This window comes from Venustampulla echinocandica (genome assembly GCF_003357145.1).
Source record: "Venustampulla echinocandica strain BP 5553 chromosome Unknown scaffold_0, whole genome shotgun sequence".
In the NCBI taxonomy this organism is placed as follows: domain Eukaryota; kingdom Fungi; phylum Ascomycota; class Leotiomycetes; order Helotiales; family Pleuroascaceae; genus Venustampulla; species Venustampulla echinocandica.
Genome location: NW_022474205.1, coordinates 5,055,402 through 5,073,513, shown reverse-complemented (window position 1 = coordinate 5,073,513; position 18,112 = coordinate 5,055,402). Strand labels below are relative to the sequence as shown.

At 49.4% G+C, this 18,112-nt stretch overlaps 3 protein-coding genes across 3 annotated transcripts; 1 reads left to right on the top strand and 2 right to left on the bottom strand.

Annotated features, from left to right (window-relative positions):
* Positions 1 to 1,052: 1,052 nt before the first annotated feature.
* On the bottom strand, positions 1,053 to 4,934 carry BP5553_01569 (PAP substrate-binding protein; the record flags this gene model as incomplete). Its single annotated transcript, XM_032010192.1, has 4 exons — positions 1,053 to 3,499; positions 3,554 to 3,772; positions 3,820 to 3,891; positions 3,944 to 4,934. 4 exons carry the CDS (start codon positions 4,932 to 4,934, stop codon positions 1,053 to 1,055), a joined length of 3,729 nt encoding a protein of 1,242 aa, XP_031874246.1.
* Positions 4,935 to 8,020: 3,086 nt separating this feature from the next.
* On the top strand, positions 8,021 to 8,783 carry BP5553_01568 (uncharacterized protein; the record flags this gene model as incomplete). Its single annotated transcript, XM_032010191.1, has 3 exons — positions 8,021 to 8,040; positions 8,101 to 8,266; positions 8,340 to 8,783. 3 exons carry the CDS (start codon positions 8,021 to 8,023, stop codon positions 8,781 to 8,783), a joined length of 630 nt encoding a protein of 209 aa, XP_031874245.1.
* Positions 8,784 to 13,529: 4,746 nt separating this feature from the next.
* Positions 13,530 to 15,256, bottom strand: BP5553_01567 (Uncharacterized protein; the record flags this gene model as incomplete). Its single annotated transcript, XM_032010190.1, has 5 exons — positions 13,530 to 14,305; positions 14,484 to 14,708; positions 14,762 to 14,875; positions 15,053 to 15,109; positions 15,175 to 15,256. 5 exons carry the CDS (start codon positions 15,254 to 15,256, stop codon positions 13,530 to 13,532), a joined length of 1,254 nt encoding a protein of 417 aa, XP_031874244.1.
* Positions 15,257 to 18,112: the final 2,856 nt, after the last annotated feature.

The window sequence follows — 18,112 nt, the reverse complement described above, 5'->3', positions numbered from 1 at the left end:
TAGAATCGTCCAAATTTCCTAGAAAGACTCTTCTGGGAAGGGTAGGGTAACATTCAAACAAGATACCAAGAAACCAGACAGGGAGATAATGCATGTCGACAAATAAAAGACAGCCAAAACTGCCAGGACTACGTCTACTTCGCACACTTACAGAGGAGTACACTGCAGCCTCATACCAAATAGACAGTAGCAGCAATCACGACAAACAGCAATTATTTTCTAAGATTCATCATTTTTTATCTTCCTCTGCTCCATATACTTAACAAGTTTCACCCCATGAATTGGTATCGTCTCCCGTCGTCTCTAAGACGCATTTTCATGAACCCGTGATTTTCCGCTATAAACATACAAAGGCCGAGTCTTTTTATAATCTCGCCCCGCACTTGCTTTGCTTCGTTGTTCTTCGGCGCCCACCTATATCCCTGTAGACGCACTTATCAGAACCATCAGGAAACGCTTCCAGCACACATATGTGAGTGCGTTTACAATGAAAAAGGAAAAGGTGTATGCTAATTTTCAGACCCATGCATGCTGTTGTATGTCGAAGAACCCATGCCAGACCCCAGACCTAGACGAGAAGAAAAAACGAAACATAGGAAAAAACCTGCCCAAACCGGGCCGCTTGCAAATGCCTTTCAATTACACAAACAAAATGGGTTCATCTCTGTAGAAACTTTGAAATCCGTCGTCTTCCTCGCGGCTGACGTGTGCTGTTCATCAAACTTTTCAACAAGATGTTTGATCCTTCGTTTCTATGGAGGTGGATGGGGGGTTAACTTAAAGCCTTTCGCCGGATCGCCGTTACTCCTCTATGCACATAAGTCATAGAGATTGTTGAAGCGTGCCTAATAAGCAGAATTTGCAAGCACGAAGTGATTAACCAAGGCTGCAAGTTGATTGGCAAATGCACCCTCAGGTAGCCATGACGATGTTCCATTTCGTTGGAACAGCTGGCTGGCCCAGTAGTTGCACGGCGAGTAAATGCGTCGATTTTCGAATAAATTTAAAGCCGCCCACCAGCGCTGCTGGTCGACATGATCAAAGCATTTCGCTTAGCCCCCCTTGCGTTCGGAATCAATGCTGGGTAGCTTCTCGCTATAGAGTTGCCCACTTGGAGAATTCTTCGACTCTGCACCAGGGCCTTTCTTCTTGCCTTTTGGAATCTTCTGCCAAATACCGGGTCCGCCACCTTCGCTCTTCGATGCTCTCGTATGGCCATTTACTTTCGGGACTGCCGCAGTTTGCTTGGCCTGGTTTTCAGTAGCATGCGCGGTCTTCTGTTTGAAACTCTGAACTTCTTCATATTCATCTTTGACCTTTGAATGCAGCCCTTTGGCCTTGCGTTCCAATCCAGCCTCGAACTTTCTATTTGCTGTGGGCGACGGAGTTCGGGTTTCATAAACAGGAGACAGATGGGGCAAGTCATCACGCACACCGTCGTTGTGCCCAGCTCCAATATCGAGAGGGGACATTCCGCCATTTTGACGTGCCATTCGGTTCCGAGAGTTGGGCGACAGCCGAGGAGGGATGTTGCCAGAATCTGTAGCAGCTAGGCCGTTTACCAGACCAGTCGCAACGCCATCCAGGGATAGTCCAGTGAGGGCCGAGATCTCACTCATTTGCGAACTAGATCCATTTACCACACATGGCAGGCCAGGTTGATCCCGAGACTGGGAGTCTTTTGGAGTTGCCAAACCAGCGTAGTCCTGATCGCTCTCAAACTTTTCGCTGGGAGTTCCAGACATTTGCGACGCTGAATCCATCGAGCCCACCGCGACATCACTGGCGTGATCGTCAGTTGTGGATGCTCCATGAACAGAAGCTTGCCAGTTTGGAATCGAGACTGGCGTAGGAACATTGGATCCATTGACTACAAGAGGAGCTTGAGTATTTAAAGTTCTAAGGCCGGTACTCGAAATCCCATGCTGCGAAGAGTTGGTCATGATTGGAGTCGAGTGTGCTCCTGTAGAATAGGACCGATCATGGCCAAGAGGAGATGGAGACCGAGAAGGTCGCTTCAGCCGGTCAAGGATTGATTGTGGAAGCTGATCCGTCGACAACCGCCGGCGATTCTGCGCAAGATCACCGAATGCTGGGATGGCCAACGACTCTCTCCGAGCAGTGCTTGGGCCAGGGTTATTGAAGTAATAGCCTACATATTCTTTTGGGGTCGTATCTTCGGGAGGACTCGTCGTTGCCGTAGCAGCATGCTCTAAATTTTCATCGGCGATGAAATTAGGAATAGGGATACCGTTCGCCTGCCGCATCGATTGATAGATGCCAAGCCCGGGGCTCGCGACACCCAAACTTTGCAGCGAGAGTTGCGTAGAAGCCGAACGCACGGCGGGCTGTGAATGAGACCTAGGTGAACTGCTTGATTGCCCACCTGGGCCGGAACCATTCGCAACACTTGATCGATGCATGCTGCGCCTTAACTCGGGCATAGCGGAGCTGAGTGATGGCGACGACGGGTTTGTGCTTGGGGTCTGATATGTATACACTGGCGTAGTGTATCCCGTTGGATAGAAGTACATGTCTTGGCGAAGAGGAGCTGTAAGCGGTGGTTGGTCAAAGGAGCTGGTCCGATTCCGATCAGTGGCCTGCTGCTTGACTGTTCCAGAACTGCTCTGGGATGGAGACTGGGGATAACCCTGGTTTTGTTGAGCTTGCAGAAACCCTTGAGATTGATTATATAATTGAAGCCGTAGGTTATTCTCCTGTGCTTGGAGAACCGAGTATGTCGCAAACAGGTCATTATGCAATTGTGCTTGAGCTTGTTGTTGAAGCCAAATGTCCTGCGCCGTCATGTTTCGTGGGAGGGGTTGAGGCATATATGGAAGACCACCATCGAAACCCGCACTGGAAGCTCTTCTGTTGTTGTTGCCATTGCGGTTATGCTGATTGTTTTGTCGCGCGCCTCGATTGTTCCCGTTCCTTCCGCCTCGGTTGGACTGCGATGTGCTACGCAAAACAGGCCGTGGCTTAGGTGGGGGTCTTTCCCAGACTCGCTCCTCTTCTTTGGGATAGTGAAACTGCTCACAGCACTCCTCCAAATTTGCTTTCGAAACCAGGTCAAAAGCCCTTCTCATCTCCATGTGCAAACCACGGAAAGAGGTATCATCCGCTGTGTTCCCGAGATTCCGATTTGTGTTGAAGGGCTCTTCAACACAAAGTCCGTTGTTATTGGCTAATTGCCACTTTTTCTCCACTTTAGATATCTGCTTTCCATTTCGGACCGAAATCACATATTTGTCGTAGTCGAACTCGTGGCCGTAAAACCGGAAAAAGCAAAACAGCAATTGCCCTAATGACTCCTTATTCCTCTTGCCAAACCCCTGCAGTGTATCGAGATCATCTGCAAATGCAGCCTGAGAACCGCTGACCGGAGTTTTGATATGCGGGCGTTGGTGAAGGGCTGGCAGAACAGGAGTATTTCGGGTTTGAAGGAAGTAGATAATCATGCATATCCAGGTGTACGAACTAAGCGTGCCACCAAAAGCTAGAAGTGGTTAGGGAGGTGTGCAGTTCAACTAGCAGTGGTGTATGCACTTACCTGCATCATTAACTATCCTTCTCTTTGTCCAGTGTTTGACTATCATGGCTAGCGGCCGTACTCGAGGGTCGATTTCAACGTAGATCTTGATCATACGAGTATTCTCCAGTGCTAAGGTATTATTGACGTTCATGTCGCAAGCTAGGCACAACTCAGGATCCCAGATTTTGACAATAGGAACCTTTGCTGTCGAGACACAGATGACTCTTTGCATGCCGTCTGATATGTGGTCAGCATTATACAATGATAAGCGGCATGATGCTCACTTTTTGCAAGGAGATCGGCAATCATGCAGACACCCTCCAACTCTTTCCAATCGGTCGTGATGCATATATCAACTACGTCCCTGTTAGAAAAGCCCTTTGGATTTAGCGGCAGCCATATACTAACCATCCGATTCATCTGTGCAAAGCAGGTTGCCAGATGACCCAAATACATGCACCCTAATATTATGTCCAGGCCACTCGTCATTGAACAATTTCTCCAATTTCTCCACCAACTTTAGCCTCCTACCGTCGCTTTGAGCAGTTGGTAATAATCGATCGTACAATTCCCGCATATCTGTCGTCAATTTCCTTTCTTCATCCTCGGAAAGTTTGCTCTTGACATCTGTCGGGTTTAACTTCTCCAATTTTTCACTGCCGATGCTGTAGGGCATCCGCCGCTTTGTATGTGCCATGGCCGTCTCGTAACGACATCCTCCTCGTTGGGCTGGCAACGGTCTCGCAGAAGTAAGGGTAAGATTGGACTCTGAGTATGCTGATCGGGGAGAGTGGTGATTTGTGGCATCCGGAGAGGGTTCTCTAGATGTGAAGGAGAATTTTCTAGCATGTTGATGAGGCGTTGAAGGAACAGAACTCGACTGCTGCGAGATGTTGGTAGCTTGGAGTGCTATAGTAGGTCTGTGGGGTAGTTGGTTGGCCAACTCTAATTTCTTCGCCGGCATCGTAGCGGGCTTATCCTTCTCTGCTATGAGCAAATGCTCGCCTTTGCTTGATTTACGAGATTCCTTATTCCCATGACCGACCCGAGATGTAGATTTAGAAGCCCGAGTCGTATTGCCACCGCTAGAATTAGATCGATGCCCGGACACGCCCTGAATGTTTTGTGCAGACACAATGGGTGGAAGTGGCGACGCCGATGCTCTGCCAGATGTAATGAGCCGGTTGTATTGTGCAAGCTGGGCTTGGTGATAGGACGAGTGCTGCGGGAGGAGGATCGGAAGCAGGCCGGGAAGGTGAAGAGCTGGAGATGCTGTACTGTCTGACGATAGATCGCGCGCCGGGTCAGCGACTGTATTTCGCCGCACAAGTCGCGACCACTGTGCCGACTGAGATGGATATCGATACTGAGAATTACCAGCCGACGACTGGCCCTCCATCAACTTCCACGTGTGCTATGTTCAAGTCGTGAGAGGGGAGCGAGGCAACTGGTAAGACGGAGCAGCCAACGCGGCGGCGCGGTCGTCAACACGACGACTGCAAATCTCGCAGCCCAGTTGGAACGTGAAGAGAAACGGTGCGGTAATGGCTTCGGAATGCTCAGAGAGAGGAGAGGAGGGGATTCGATCGACTGGTAGGGGCTTTCAAAGTCCAATGCTCTTTGGATCGAAGAGGCGTCTGGCAGCGTTCGTCAAAGCCCGTCGACGTGCAGGAGTCCGGAGCGCAGGAACGAAGCTGGATGGGCAGGCAGTGTCAACACAGCCGCTAGTGAGTGCACGAGCTTGAACTGGCGCAGGGGATTGTTCGCTCTGACTGGGTCAATCGTGGTGAGAATGGGCGAGGGAGAGGGGCGGTCGAGTTGCTTTGTCTGAATGGGACGGAGACCTCTTCAAGACGGGAGACTATTATTGTGGACAAGAGACAAGAGTTGAGGTTCCTCGATTAATCGACTAATTGACTAATCGGGCACGCTAGCAAGGAGCGCCGACGTGCAGCGCAACGGGCGTCTGAGTTCTGGGTGCGAAGGACTGGGTAGGAGGTACCTTCGGGCAGCAGTGGCTGTGGGCGCAGGACGAAGTACTTTGCACGGAGGTACCATAATATAGGGATGGAATAGGGGAGTGCTGTAGTATCGGAGATGAACGGAGCTTGTTTGTGCGCCCTCTCATTCAGAATTGAATATTACGGCAAGTAGAATTGAATACCGTAAGGTGCGTATAGCCCAGCATCACAACTAGGCAAACACTCTCTACCTCTGCCTTACTTACACTCCATTTACCTATCTAGGTTCCCTATTGAGCAGCGCTCTTTGCGCTCTATCTTTAGATCTGCAATTGCCTTGCGTTTGGATTAAGCCCGTTATTTACCCGTAGTCAATCGCCAGACACGGCACTCTTTGGACTCGATCCAGCCAATAACACAGTACGGTCTGGATATTCAGTGGTCCCTAGCTCTGGCAAGTCACCACCACGCCTTTGTGGTGAGAATAACCGTCAGTCCGTCCAACGATCACCAGATTGCCACAAACGCCTGCCTGGTCGGGCTCGTGTTTTGGGTTCCGATGACTTGCGAAGGAAGTACTTGGCTTCCGCGCTGCAGATTTGTCAGAGACTCTCCTGGGAGACCGATGTGCTGGCTGACCCGACGCTGACAGCAGCTTCTCTAGCGTAAGCCATCCACAACATCTATGCTCTGAAGTCCAAGGTACTCGAGCACCAAGTGGTGTAAGCTCGTTTTGATCCCTCCAATAATGATCATGTCTTTGTTCTGTTCTCGTCCTGCCATGCCTCCTACCCAAGGAGGGAAAGGATGCGAGGGGCGAGAGGCCCAACCAAGGATGAAACGGTTTCGAACCTCTCCGGCTCCTGGCGTCACCATCCAATATAAAGAGATTGCGGACGTCCCTTTTCTAGATGCCATCCATCGTGAGCGCAAGCCATATCAAACGTCCCCCCACCATAGACAATCAGTCAACTGCACGGCGTACGACTGGACAGGTAAGCCGCTCGGATTGCCCCCCGCGGGGTAAAATCGACGAGGGGGCCGAATATCCAAGAAGCCGGGAGGACCTCGTGGTCGAGGTTAAGGGGCCATGTTTCTCTACAGGCTCTTTGTCGCAAATCTGGGGGAAAAGGCAAAATACCTGTCGCTAACCCGGCTCCTAAGGAGCGCTGCGTGGAATGTGTTTGCGCCACATCCGCGTACCTTGCAAAGGCTTGTCTAAATCTAAACTCTTTTGATGATCCAAAAACAAGGACCGGAACTGTAGCCATTGGGCCCGTGGAAGAATGAAGGGAATTATCGGGCTGCAGAAGAGCGACTCTAGAGTTCTCAGAAGCCTCTTGCATTTCCCATGGTCGCAACCGTTGATATCTCCTTTGTCCCTCGGCGTCTCGAGCTGAGGAAGTCAACACGGCTTCTAGTCCGTTGAAACTATCGTTACCAGAGTTGGTACTTCGTACAGAAGTCCATCTTACCTTTACGGTACGGAAGTAAGTATTTATTTGAGTGGCACAGTCGCTTCCTGAGCCAGGTGGGATTAGAAACCCTTTTGTTCCCAATGGATGTGATGAAGACACGGCATGGGCGAAAGAAAACGGTTGCGATGCGATATTGATACGGAGGTATATCCGCTATGGAAAGCGAGATGAAGCAGGCCTGTATTGGTCGATCGTTTTGCGCTATGCAGCTATCCAATGCTTCAACGTCAACTCTGAGACTTCGTCAAGCTTCGACACGATCATTGGCATATGCAGTTCATTTCGAGATCGGAGCGTCCAGTGATGATGATTTAAATGAACCCGTCTTAGATACTCTCAGCCTCACCTCATTCTCCGACACATCTACTGCTGGATCAGTCGCAATTCGCACCGGCACGACGCGCCGGGTCAAAAAGGCCTGGGCCACGCATCGCTCGGAACCGGAAACGCTACGATCAGAGCCAAGCAATAATGAAAATCGTGACCAAACTTTAAAGCGCAAACAAAAAAGAAAATAATTATATACAGCGCCGGCTATTGGTTGCACGCAGCCCCGGATCCGGTTTACCACGGGGATTCCCATGCCGGCACCGCCATAGCATGCATTTTGGATCTCTCCGGGCAAATCCCCTTGGCAGCAATTCAGGAGGAGAAGTGGCTGGGAAGCTGATTGGCCGAGTTATGTAAATGAGAGGTTACGGCATTCTTTGCCAAAATCGTGTCGCTATGTCATCGCCATGGAGACTTTCGAGTGCGGCCTCTATTTACTTAAATCGCTGGAAATGTCGAAAACATCCATTGATGGTTTTTCTGAAAGCGAGTGGCACTTAGTGGAATCGCTATTGTATTTTAAACCCGCCTGGAATGGCACAGAGAGTTTTGCTGTGATTTGCGACTGAGTGCAACACAACCGGAACAGCCGGAGCGTTTATGAATCGGATTTATCATCAGCCGATCTTGGATGAATAAAGAGCTCCATGCTCTAAAAGGCGGAAATCTTCGAGGAATACGTTTCCTATTCCTATACTCTACAGAATTTCGGCATCATGACATTATCAAAATCACGGTATGTTTAGTTCCCTGAAGTTTGTTTCCTGCGGACCGTCGCTGATTTAACGGGGGATAGCGCAATTACCATCATAATAGCGCTTGCGACATTGACCAGCAACACCCTATTTTCTCTGGTCTTGAGCCAATTACCAGATGATCGTTTCCTTCTTGCACGCAATTTTGGATGGTATTTGCATGTCGCAAATGTTCTGAGCGTCTTCGGATTTATAGGTGCTATAAGAGTGAGTATCGCGATAATAGTCCGCCATCTGGATATCGAAAGATACCCCGCTAACACATCGATCTCTCCTCCAGCAACACGCTCTCAGCGTCTCCATATTTTCCTTCTTCCTAACCCTCGACGCAATCCTCTGCACCATCCCTTACTTCCTCATCCTCAGCTTCCTCTGCAGCAACCCATCTCTCGACTCGACCTTCTACCTCCCCCAAAAGTCAGCTTCCCTATTCCGCACTCCCGCCTCTCCACATCCCGAACCCCCTCTCGAATCCACAACCACAAGTACCTTGTCGTTCCAGACCTGCCACGGGGGCAACTACCTACCGTGGTTTACGCTCGCCGTGTGCATCCCAGCAACAATTCTGAAGTTCATGGGCGCCTTGCGCGTCAGGTCGCACGCAAAGGCACTATCAACAAGAGATCGTTTGGATGAGGTGGAGATACCTACGGTGGAGATATCTGAATATCATGACGCGGCGCCTCTCGGTATAAGTAATGATGTTCTCGAAATTAAGTTATAGGCGGGTAGAGGGGAGCTACGAGAGAAGAAGCTAGACAACTAGAGGTTGGAAATTGTAGATGTGTAAGGTAGGATATGGGGGAATTGTATATAACAACATGGCTTTCACATGCATGGCCTATGGAGCTTGGAGTTTGGATCGGTTGTTTCTGGAACATCGGCTGGGGGAATGGGAGGGCGAATAATACCAGGCGCAGATGCTTCCTAAATACTTGTTTTATATGTCGGAAGAACATGAACTAGAATCATAAAAACCTCTCTATACATACTTGTGTGACCCAAAAAAAATTATTTACAGAGTTTCGGCTTTAATAAACAACAGCAAAACCTCTGAAATAAACCATTGCGATCAATAAATGGAACTTCTCCCTATCTACCCGAGTAATTATAGGTATGTGGCTACATTCACAGGTCATACTTTGGCGGTAAAGGAATTAAAAGGTACAAAACTAAGGAACAAGCAAAATATAGCTCTGCCTATCTAATAAAAACCGCCCTTACCCATCCACGATACACCTCCGGCCCCAAAGCTCCCTACTACCCGTCCCCCCTAAACGCACAAAACCCCACTCCGATCCCCCAAAATCTGCTCCCATATCAATTAAAATAGCAAAAAATGACCCACCAATCACATCAATTCCAGGCGTTGTGGCGGAGTGGGTAAGTCCATCCAACACATTACAATCGCCGGAAAACATATGTTAACAGTTCATTACAGTTAACGCGACAGCCTAGAAAGCTGTTCTCTTCGGAGGCACAGGTTCGAGTCCTGTCAACGTCGGATGTATATTTTTTTTAAATATTCTTTTGGCTTTTTGGCATATCAGATATATTTTTTTAATTTATTTTCCAGTGGGGTTTTAGAGCGACTTGTAGCGAACTCATGACGCCAAGAAAATATTTTGATTTTTTTAGGTGGCTGACTGGAACCTCGCTGATCCTCCTTGTATCCACCATAGATATCCATCTCTCGATAATTGTCTCTGAGCCCGCAGTTATTTATTCCAACACACGGCTTACTACCTTGTCATCATATTCAAATAGAACATGGATAAGCCCGGTGAGCGGGGTCGTTGCGGCGTAGCAAACCTACCCCACGAGGACACCATCGTGAAGTATAGCCGCAAACCGCCCTCGATGGCCCTTACCGTTGAATCAGTGTGCTAAACATCCACTAGACGCCATATGATAAGGGATATATATATAGGTATATAGTTGCTTGCTCTGGCCAGATCGGGCCTCTGCGAGACAGTCGTTTTCAAACCGTGACTTCAAGGGCTGAGGCTAGCTTTCCCATAAAGATGTAGTTGATGTAGTTGTGATTATGGCCCATTCTGACCAAGGCTTGTGATTGTGACTATGGTCCACGGCGGTTTATAACTATAGTCCATGTCGGTGTTTTGAGCAGTGTTTGAGAGTTGCGATGCCGTCTTATATATAGGAAGGAGTTTTCCAACTACAAGTCATTGAATCTACTCACGGTGAAAAGTCTACTACGTCCCTTCAAGCTATTTTAGGGAGCCGGAAGCAAAGTATCCCTACAGTCAAAAAGAACATGGCGAACCGATGTCAAGCTATATCTTGGAAAGCGGTATTAAAAAGGGCCTTAGTTTTCCTTGATCATTGTACAAGAGCTTGGATATTGACATATGGAGTTTATCTGCTAATTTTTTATTTTACTTTAGCGGTGATTATTCTACATTTACCCCGGATTTCCCAAAGAAAGTCAGAGTATACGTTGCGAGTGCGACCAAGCATTAACAGTGCGTGGAAGTCTACAATGGGTACTGTTGCCTGATACAGACTTATAATAGAATAGTCCTCCAAAACGATACATTAGGGAAAGCCAATTAATTATCCACAAACAGCAATAGTTACGTTTACCTGACCCAGATCCGTAAGGGTTCGCTGCTGCCACGAGTCGATTAAATTACCCTAACTCCAGCATATGTCCGGGCTTCTCAACACACACAGATTCATGCTGCCTGCTTGGCACTACTGCGTCTTGCCGATCATAAGTATGGCCGCGTTGTTCTGTACATGTACTCCATTGCCTCGCAGTACAACTATCACCACGAAATATCGGACGAAATGCTTCAATTCCGGATCCTTCTACAGAATTAGGCTAAACGGGCACTTCGTTCCGAATCCCCACTACGCATGTGTAGAATAGTAACGATTATCGTAAATGGGCAAGGCTAGGAGTATCACATTGATAAGATCATTTATTTATGTGCTCGTTCTTATCTCGCAATATCCGACAAATTGGATATTACGTCACTTTTGACAGGAAACTGAGTATCAGCGGGTTTGGGGAGATGGTTAGACTATTAAACATCCACGGCTGCCTCTGGCTTTTACATATCGCGAGAAATTACACTACAAGTATCGACTTGGAATGTGTGTATCAGCGATTGGCAGAATCGAAGCATCCTTGAAGCATCAAATACGAAGTAATAGACGGCCATTAGGTACCTGCATATCATTCCCAAAAACCCAACTATTAATAACTCGCTGTATACGGAGGTCTCCAAAGCACGTACTTACTTATCTACACGTCTATCAACTACTCACAGCGCAACACTAGCCCAACTCTGATATATATAACAGAAAGCAGCGGTGTTTGATGGTATACAAACAAATGAGACACAATTATACCAGTTAATGTTATTGTTAAACCCCAAGATACGTAGTAGGATTATACATTTGAATTATGTGATACTACCGCCACAGTACCAAGCAAGGTAGGGAGCCAGTGCAAATTACCCAGGCCGAGCTCCAAGGCAACTATCAACATGGGGCTTGGAGGACACCAATAATGCACAAGATTCTAGAACGATAAGGCGAAAGGGCCTTGTCCAGATGGGTAGCGGAAGAAGGGAATAAAAATCACACGTAAAGGAATCCCAATCTGTACTATGCTCGACGTTTCTCGGGAACTTGCCCTTACACTTTCGATTATGTTACACAAGCTAGTACCGCAGCGGGAGTGTACCAAGCAAGAAGGAAGTCGCAACTTCTGGATTTAGTTACTACTTGCTTCTCAAGTCACCTTAATTCAGTATTGACATTAGTTACGTTCGCCTGCATGTAGCACAGGACTTGCCTTGCTGGATTCTCGTCTCGAATCTCTCCATTAATTCCTTCTTCCAACATCAATCTCTTTTACGCAAACCTCAACCTCATAACACATCTGCGCTGCTACATATCCTTCAGCAAAGATAGACAGCGACCAAGTATATACAACCTACCAGCACAGATACAAACTTATCAGAAGAATAGCTAACATATGCGGCGTTTATTACTATAGCTACGCTTGCTATCAATCACTGTAATGCGATCAATCTCTGTAATGCTATCAATCTCTGTATCAATCTCTGTATCAATCTCTATAATGCTATCAATCTCCAACACACTGTCAATCCGTTTCCCTATATTTAACATAGAAGTTTGCAAGGACTGTATCTCGAGAAGCGTCGGGGATTGTGGTTGTGGAGGTTTGGTTGTCAATCTCAAAAACACTTTTAATCTAGTTTCCGGTATGGACAACTATGAAAGGGCTCTGTCTCTAGCAGCATCGGCAATTGTGGGCGTCGACGGCATAGTTCAAGCTCAGAACAAGGAGCAAGGGGCAAGTGCTGGTAATCAACAACCTCCGTACCAACCAGCCATGGGCCACGGCAGCTGCCCTTCAATGATTGTTCTCTTAGAAGGCTTCTCGTGTTGGAAAGAGAAGTGTTCGACAAAACACAGCATAATCTGCAAACAACGAGATGAATGGCGGTACTTAGCGGTTCTAAGTATGGATATGGCAAGGAAAGAGAGGGGCTTAGGAATACGGGAGGAATGTACAGGAAAGACATCCACTAGGTTAAGGTTCTCGATATAAAACACCGCTGGGCGCTCAAGGTCAAACGGAGATCGCGTCTGCGAATCTCAGCAAAAAGGCCTACTCACCTCTCATATCAAATCCGCAACACACAGACAGCCCTCCCGATTTTAAAAAAGAAGCCATACCCAGCCATATATATATGCATTGTACTCCCCCCACAAACTTTATACTAATCACACCATCCATCCTTCCCTCCTTCCACACCAGTTCTGAATTAACCACCCAACTTTTGTAGGTTTATTTTTTATCGCGATAGTACCCATTGAATTTGCCCATTTACCATAGCAATGCCTCCTTCCTCGCCCCAATAAAAAAAAAAGCCATTCCCAACGAACACAAACACACAGAACACAGAGAGGAAGTTAACAAACACCAATTCCCATTTCCCATCTGTTCCGCCAATTTCCCAGAGTTTGAGAGAGAAACACCAGCCAGCATAGATGAGGAAAAATGGGGGAAAAGAGCAGAGAGGGATATCCGGCGAATTCTCCGATACCATAGACCCCGGCCCGGGTACACTACTCCACCAATGCAGGAATGAAGCAATGAGAGATGACTACAATTGCAACGCAACCCTCCCCCGTAAAGAGAACCCCGATAAGGAAAAAAAAAGAGAAGTTGGCAAAATTGATGGACCCTGTGAGGCATGGCTGAAGGACTGGTAGACTGAGATGGGTGGCGGTGATGGCAGAGCAGTGGCGAAGTAGGTCCCATCGATGCCAGTCCAAGTCCAACAGCCAATGCTCGAAAGGTCATCCCCCTGACGCGCCAGATAGATTCCCCCGTGCTCCATGCCAAGCTAGCAAAGCTAAACACCGACCATACCCTTCCGTTCATTTTACATATCGCACAAAATTATCCCCAAACCGAAGCCTGGACGCCGAGCGAATTCTTACCCCAAACACCACTCTTGCTTCCCCAACCGAGTCCGACATCCTGTTGAGGCTGCTGGCCGTTATTAGAATTGGAAGCCGCGGATGTGGTTCGGGTCTCTTTCTCGCCGCTCTGACCTTCCTCCTTTTGCTGAGAAGCTGCAAATCCGAAGCTCAATGGGGATGGCAGAGGGGTGGTGGAGCGCTTGTTCAACGCAGGATTTTGGGCCTGTCCGCTTGGGCGTGTCCCAATAGGCGCGACGACAGAGCTCGTAGGGGCCTTGCCATTGCCACCTTGGCGAGGAGGTGATCCGCCTGGGGAGGATGTCGATGTTCGGCTGGATTGCTGGGCCGCAGAGTCAAATAGGCTGAAGCTGCTCGTTGGGTTGGACGAAGGCGACGAGGTGCTGTTGGCACGGGAGCGCGGCTGCCCTGGAGCTTGTCCGGTTGCTGACTGAGGCTCAGTTGGAGCTTGTTGGTTCGAGTTCTCCGCCTTGCTTTGGGCATTGAACTGCTCAAAGGCTAAAGGGGATTGACCACGAAGGCCCGTCGCGGACTGGGACCCGGAGCCCTGGGTTGTTGGACGAGGAGTCCCGTTCTCATTGAAAGCCCCGTTCTCTCCAAAGGCTGGACCTTCACCATAGAGCGCGCTTCTCTGGCGGGCAATCAACTCGCGTCGTTCTTCCTCGCTCATTCCGCTACCTGGGCTTATGGTACGGTCAGGTTTGCCTCCGGGAGTTGTGATTTCAGCTGTAACGCCTTATTCTAGTCAGTGACTGTGGATATAATGTAGAGGCAGGAGAGGTGGGGGAAATTCTGAATCACACACGGCATCGAAGGCAGACAAGATAGTATATAAAAGGGTATTGTTATGTAGCCGCTGGGTACAGGACGTTGATAGGTGGATGTTATTGTGATACAGAAGAGGGTGGCCTACTTCGATTGTACTGCTGCTCTTGGTGATAGTTCCGCAGCTCTCGCTCTCGCTGCGCTGCCATCCTTCTCTTCGCCTGCATCACCTGTTCGGCCTCATTTGCGCCCCGCGAGGGTTGGTGTCGCTGGCTGGCATAGAAGCTCTGGAGGTTTGAGCCTGAGAAAGACCGCGCATCACCGAAGTCACTAACTGAGTGGTGCCTCGACGGGCCTCCTCCCATACGGGGATCTGGGTGGGTGGTCAGCGATGGATGCAAAATGGTGGATTGATGATGCGCATACCAAATTGTTCGGGGAAGGCTCTTGCAGCGCCGGTAGCTGGCACCGAGTCGCGTCGACCAGCCATGCCAAACATTTTCCCACTCTTGACGAGGTTATCGATCGCCCGGTCGACCTCTGTATATATGTATTAGCCCGGTGTTCCTCCAGCTAAGCACACGTGGGTCAACATGGCGCATCGCCCCCTGACTATCTTCCACAAGACCATCGCTCGATGTCGGGAAAGGTGCTGTAGTTCTGCAGACGGCGGATAAAAACCATCTGCAAGGCGCGACTGCTATCTATCTCACGTACCCTCTATTTGTGTGCTGAACGCGGTCGAGTCCTCGCGCGGGACAACTGAGCTGGCACCTGCAACACGAATCAATTGACATGTCCCCCAAGCCCGCATATCGCACCACCAAAGTTCAACATACCAGATCGAGCAGGCGGCGTCTGATTCTCCCAGGCGGGCTGGCCGGCGGAGGCAGGCCATTGCTGATTATCGTAATAAGACATGATTTTCGGGGGATCGGAGGATGCTTCGAAAACTGGAGCCTGCAGTGCTGAATCGAGGAGGGAGTGTTAAGGAACGTATTACGACGAGAAAGTCGCGAAAGGATTCTGTCCCCAGGCCATCAATCAGTACGTGTCGGTAGGGTAGCGATGCCAAATAACTGTGGTATTTGCTTTTGGAACGGGTGGGGGGAGGGCAAGTTAAGGTGTTGATGTGTTCAAGAGCGATGCGCGCGGAGAAAAAAGAGGTAACCGAGGAGAAAAATCGCCAACGGCGGGAAGCGGGAAATGGGTGATTAGAGGAACGTCGACGAGTTTTGTCGACTCGGGTCTCACTCACCAAACTAAAAAGCAGAGCAACACAGCCGGCTACAGAAAGGAAGGGGGTACAGCGAGCACACGACGTAGAGGCCTTTTTTTTTCTTTCTTCCTGTTGTGTCGACGATAGGCGGGTGGGGAGAGGGAGAGGGAGGGGGGAGGAGGACGGGAATCGCAGCGCGGACGGGTGTGAAGGGCGAAGGGGTGAAGGGGGAAGAAGCAGGAGGAGCGAGAAAGGGGAGACGAGTCGAGGCGAGACGAGACGAGACGAGAGTGGGAGAAATGGTTGGTTGGGTGTCGTGTGGTGTTGTGGGCTGGTGGGTTGTCTGTGGACTTTTGTGCAGTGGCCGAATCGAGGATTATTTCGAGGTGGAGGAGGATGGCGGCGCTGGAGATGCTGGGAGGGTGCAAGTAATAATCGTAAGAAAGTCAGTGTAACCAGTGTAGTCAGTGCAATAATACTCCGTCCAAGTATTTGCAGCTTAAAGTGGAGGAGCTTTTCGGGGTCGCGGGTGGTGTCGCAGTGGCTCTGGCGGTGATTGGCAGGCGGGAAGAGGGTGTGCGAGAACGCCGTGGCAATAGCAGGTGGGAGCAGTGGTCCTATTATTGAGCGCAGCTTGGAAACCGGTTGTTTCGCCGTTTGTCGAGGTGACAACAGTGCTGGCGGTGGTTGTAGGCGTAGCGGTATTGGTGGGAATAGTGACAATAGCGGCTTCAGCGTGGTGGTGGTGGGATTAGCAGCGGTTGCCACTCGGGGACCGCGATGGGATTGGGTGGGGATGGGTAAGGGGTGCGTGGTACTTGGTACCTGGTACCTCCTATTACTACTCAGGCACGCCTAGGGGTTGAGTATAATATACATGTACATGTACAGTACACAATAATCCATACAGTGGTAGATACTGTACATGAGATGAGATGAGATGAGATGAGATGAGATGAGAAGTAAAGCGCACAGCATATTGTTACCTACCAGTACGTGCTTTGTATAGAGCTACATTGCATGTATATTGTATTGTAGAGAGTAAGTGCACAGTTACAGTACGAACTCCCACGTCTCACGGCCTTACCTCGCAACTCCTCTCAAGTATCCTCGCAAGTCTCAACTCAAGGGGACTTGGGTCTTGTTGACTGTTGAGCCCGCAATAATCATCTCCAGTTTGAATGCGGCGTAGGTCTGTTGCTATGTGGCGCTCACCACTCTGCCAAGGACTCTCTGGCCGAGGATTCCTCCTTCGCAAAATACCGGAGTGGAGTCTGGGCGCGGGTGAATCGGTGATTGTACTTCATAGTTCGTAGGGTGCAAAATTTCCACTTTCGCTTGTCGCCGGGGCTCATTTCCTTTTTCTTTTTGCCCCCTAATAATAATAATAAGAGAAGCTGCGTGTAAAAGATACGAAGTGCGAAGTACTCGGCTGTTTAGTAGGCAGGGTGTAGGGAGTACATGCCAGTAGGTTGTGTGTAGCACGAAGGCCGAAGTAGGGAGTACATGATGCATCATTTCCTGCAGCAACTAGCTACTTACTCGTAGAAAAGAAGAATTCTTGAGAAATGTTAAAGTTAAAAAAAGTTTGGCTTGCCATGGATTGCCATACGTAATTGCAAGGCTGATATCAATGGCTAGAAGTTACCCCTTTACGCCCTGTGATCCTACAAATCAGACGGCTAGGTCTATAGATCATTGCCCGGACACTTTGGATATAGACACCTGATCACCATCCATCCCACTACGTCACGTGTATCGTGCAATGTCGTCCTTCCTCGCTTTCAGCACTAAGAAACTTTGTTGCTGTAATGTGTATGTACGACGAGGTATCAGATATCAGTGCAAGCTGCTGGTACTGTACTCCGTCCAGTTGGAAGTATTGCCCGCTGTTCGCTCCTATCCTGCCCTGTTTATTGTTCCTCTTAGTCACTGAGACCCTTCCCATAGGCCCATCCGGACAAGACGATCTTCTTCGGCGCACGTCCAGCGTCACCTCCGCTGCACCCTTTGGCTCTGCTAGCCAACCACCGCTCCATGTCTGGCAGTCTGAAGTACATGTACCAAACGTTGCCCTTACATGTGAACTGACCGGATGTCCCGAATACCTACAGAGGACAGGACAGACGTCTCCAGGCTCAAGCAAGCCCTGCATCTCATCCCACCCCCACACTCCGCGGGCGATCAAAGTTGGACGTGTTCGCAGCAGATAATGATCAAGAAATGGCCAGAGGGCAGCCAAGATGCGTGCCCGCGCCTCTTGCGTCGTGCAGCCACGCCTTCGCTCAGTCCGTCTCTTGTTCCCAGCTCCAAGGAGTTCCCAGTCCCAGGGCCAAGGCGGCTTCAGACTTCCCAGTGTCCCACATCGTCATATCCCGGTCGATTCTGAGTATTCGTTTCATTACGAAGTCTTGTTCCGCTGATTCGAGTCGCGAGGAAACACTCTCGGCAATAATAGCGATGCCGACGAGGGACGACTACTTCTTGAGACCCTCTCGACCCTTTATTATGGCCCTTTGGGCCGGATATTATTTCCTCAGGCGCGCACCGGGGGGGGG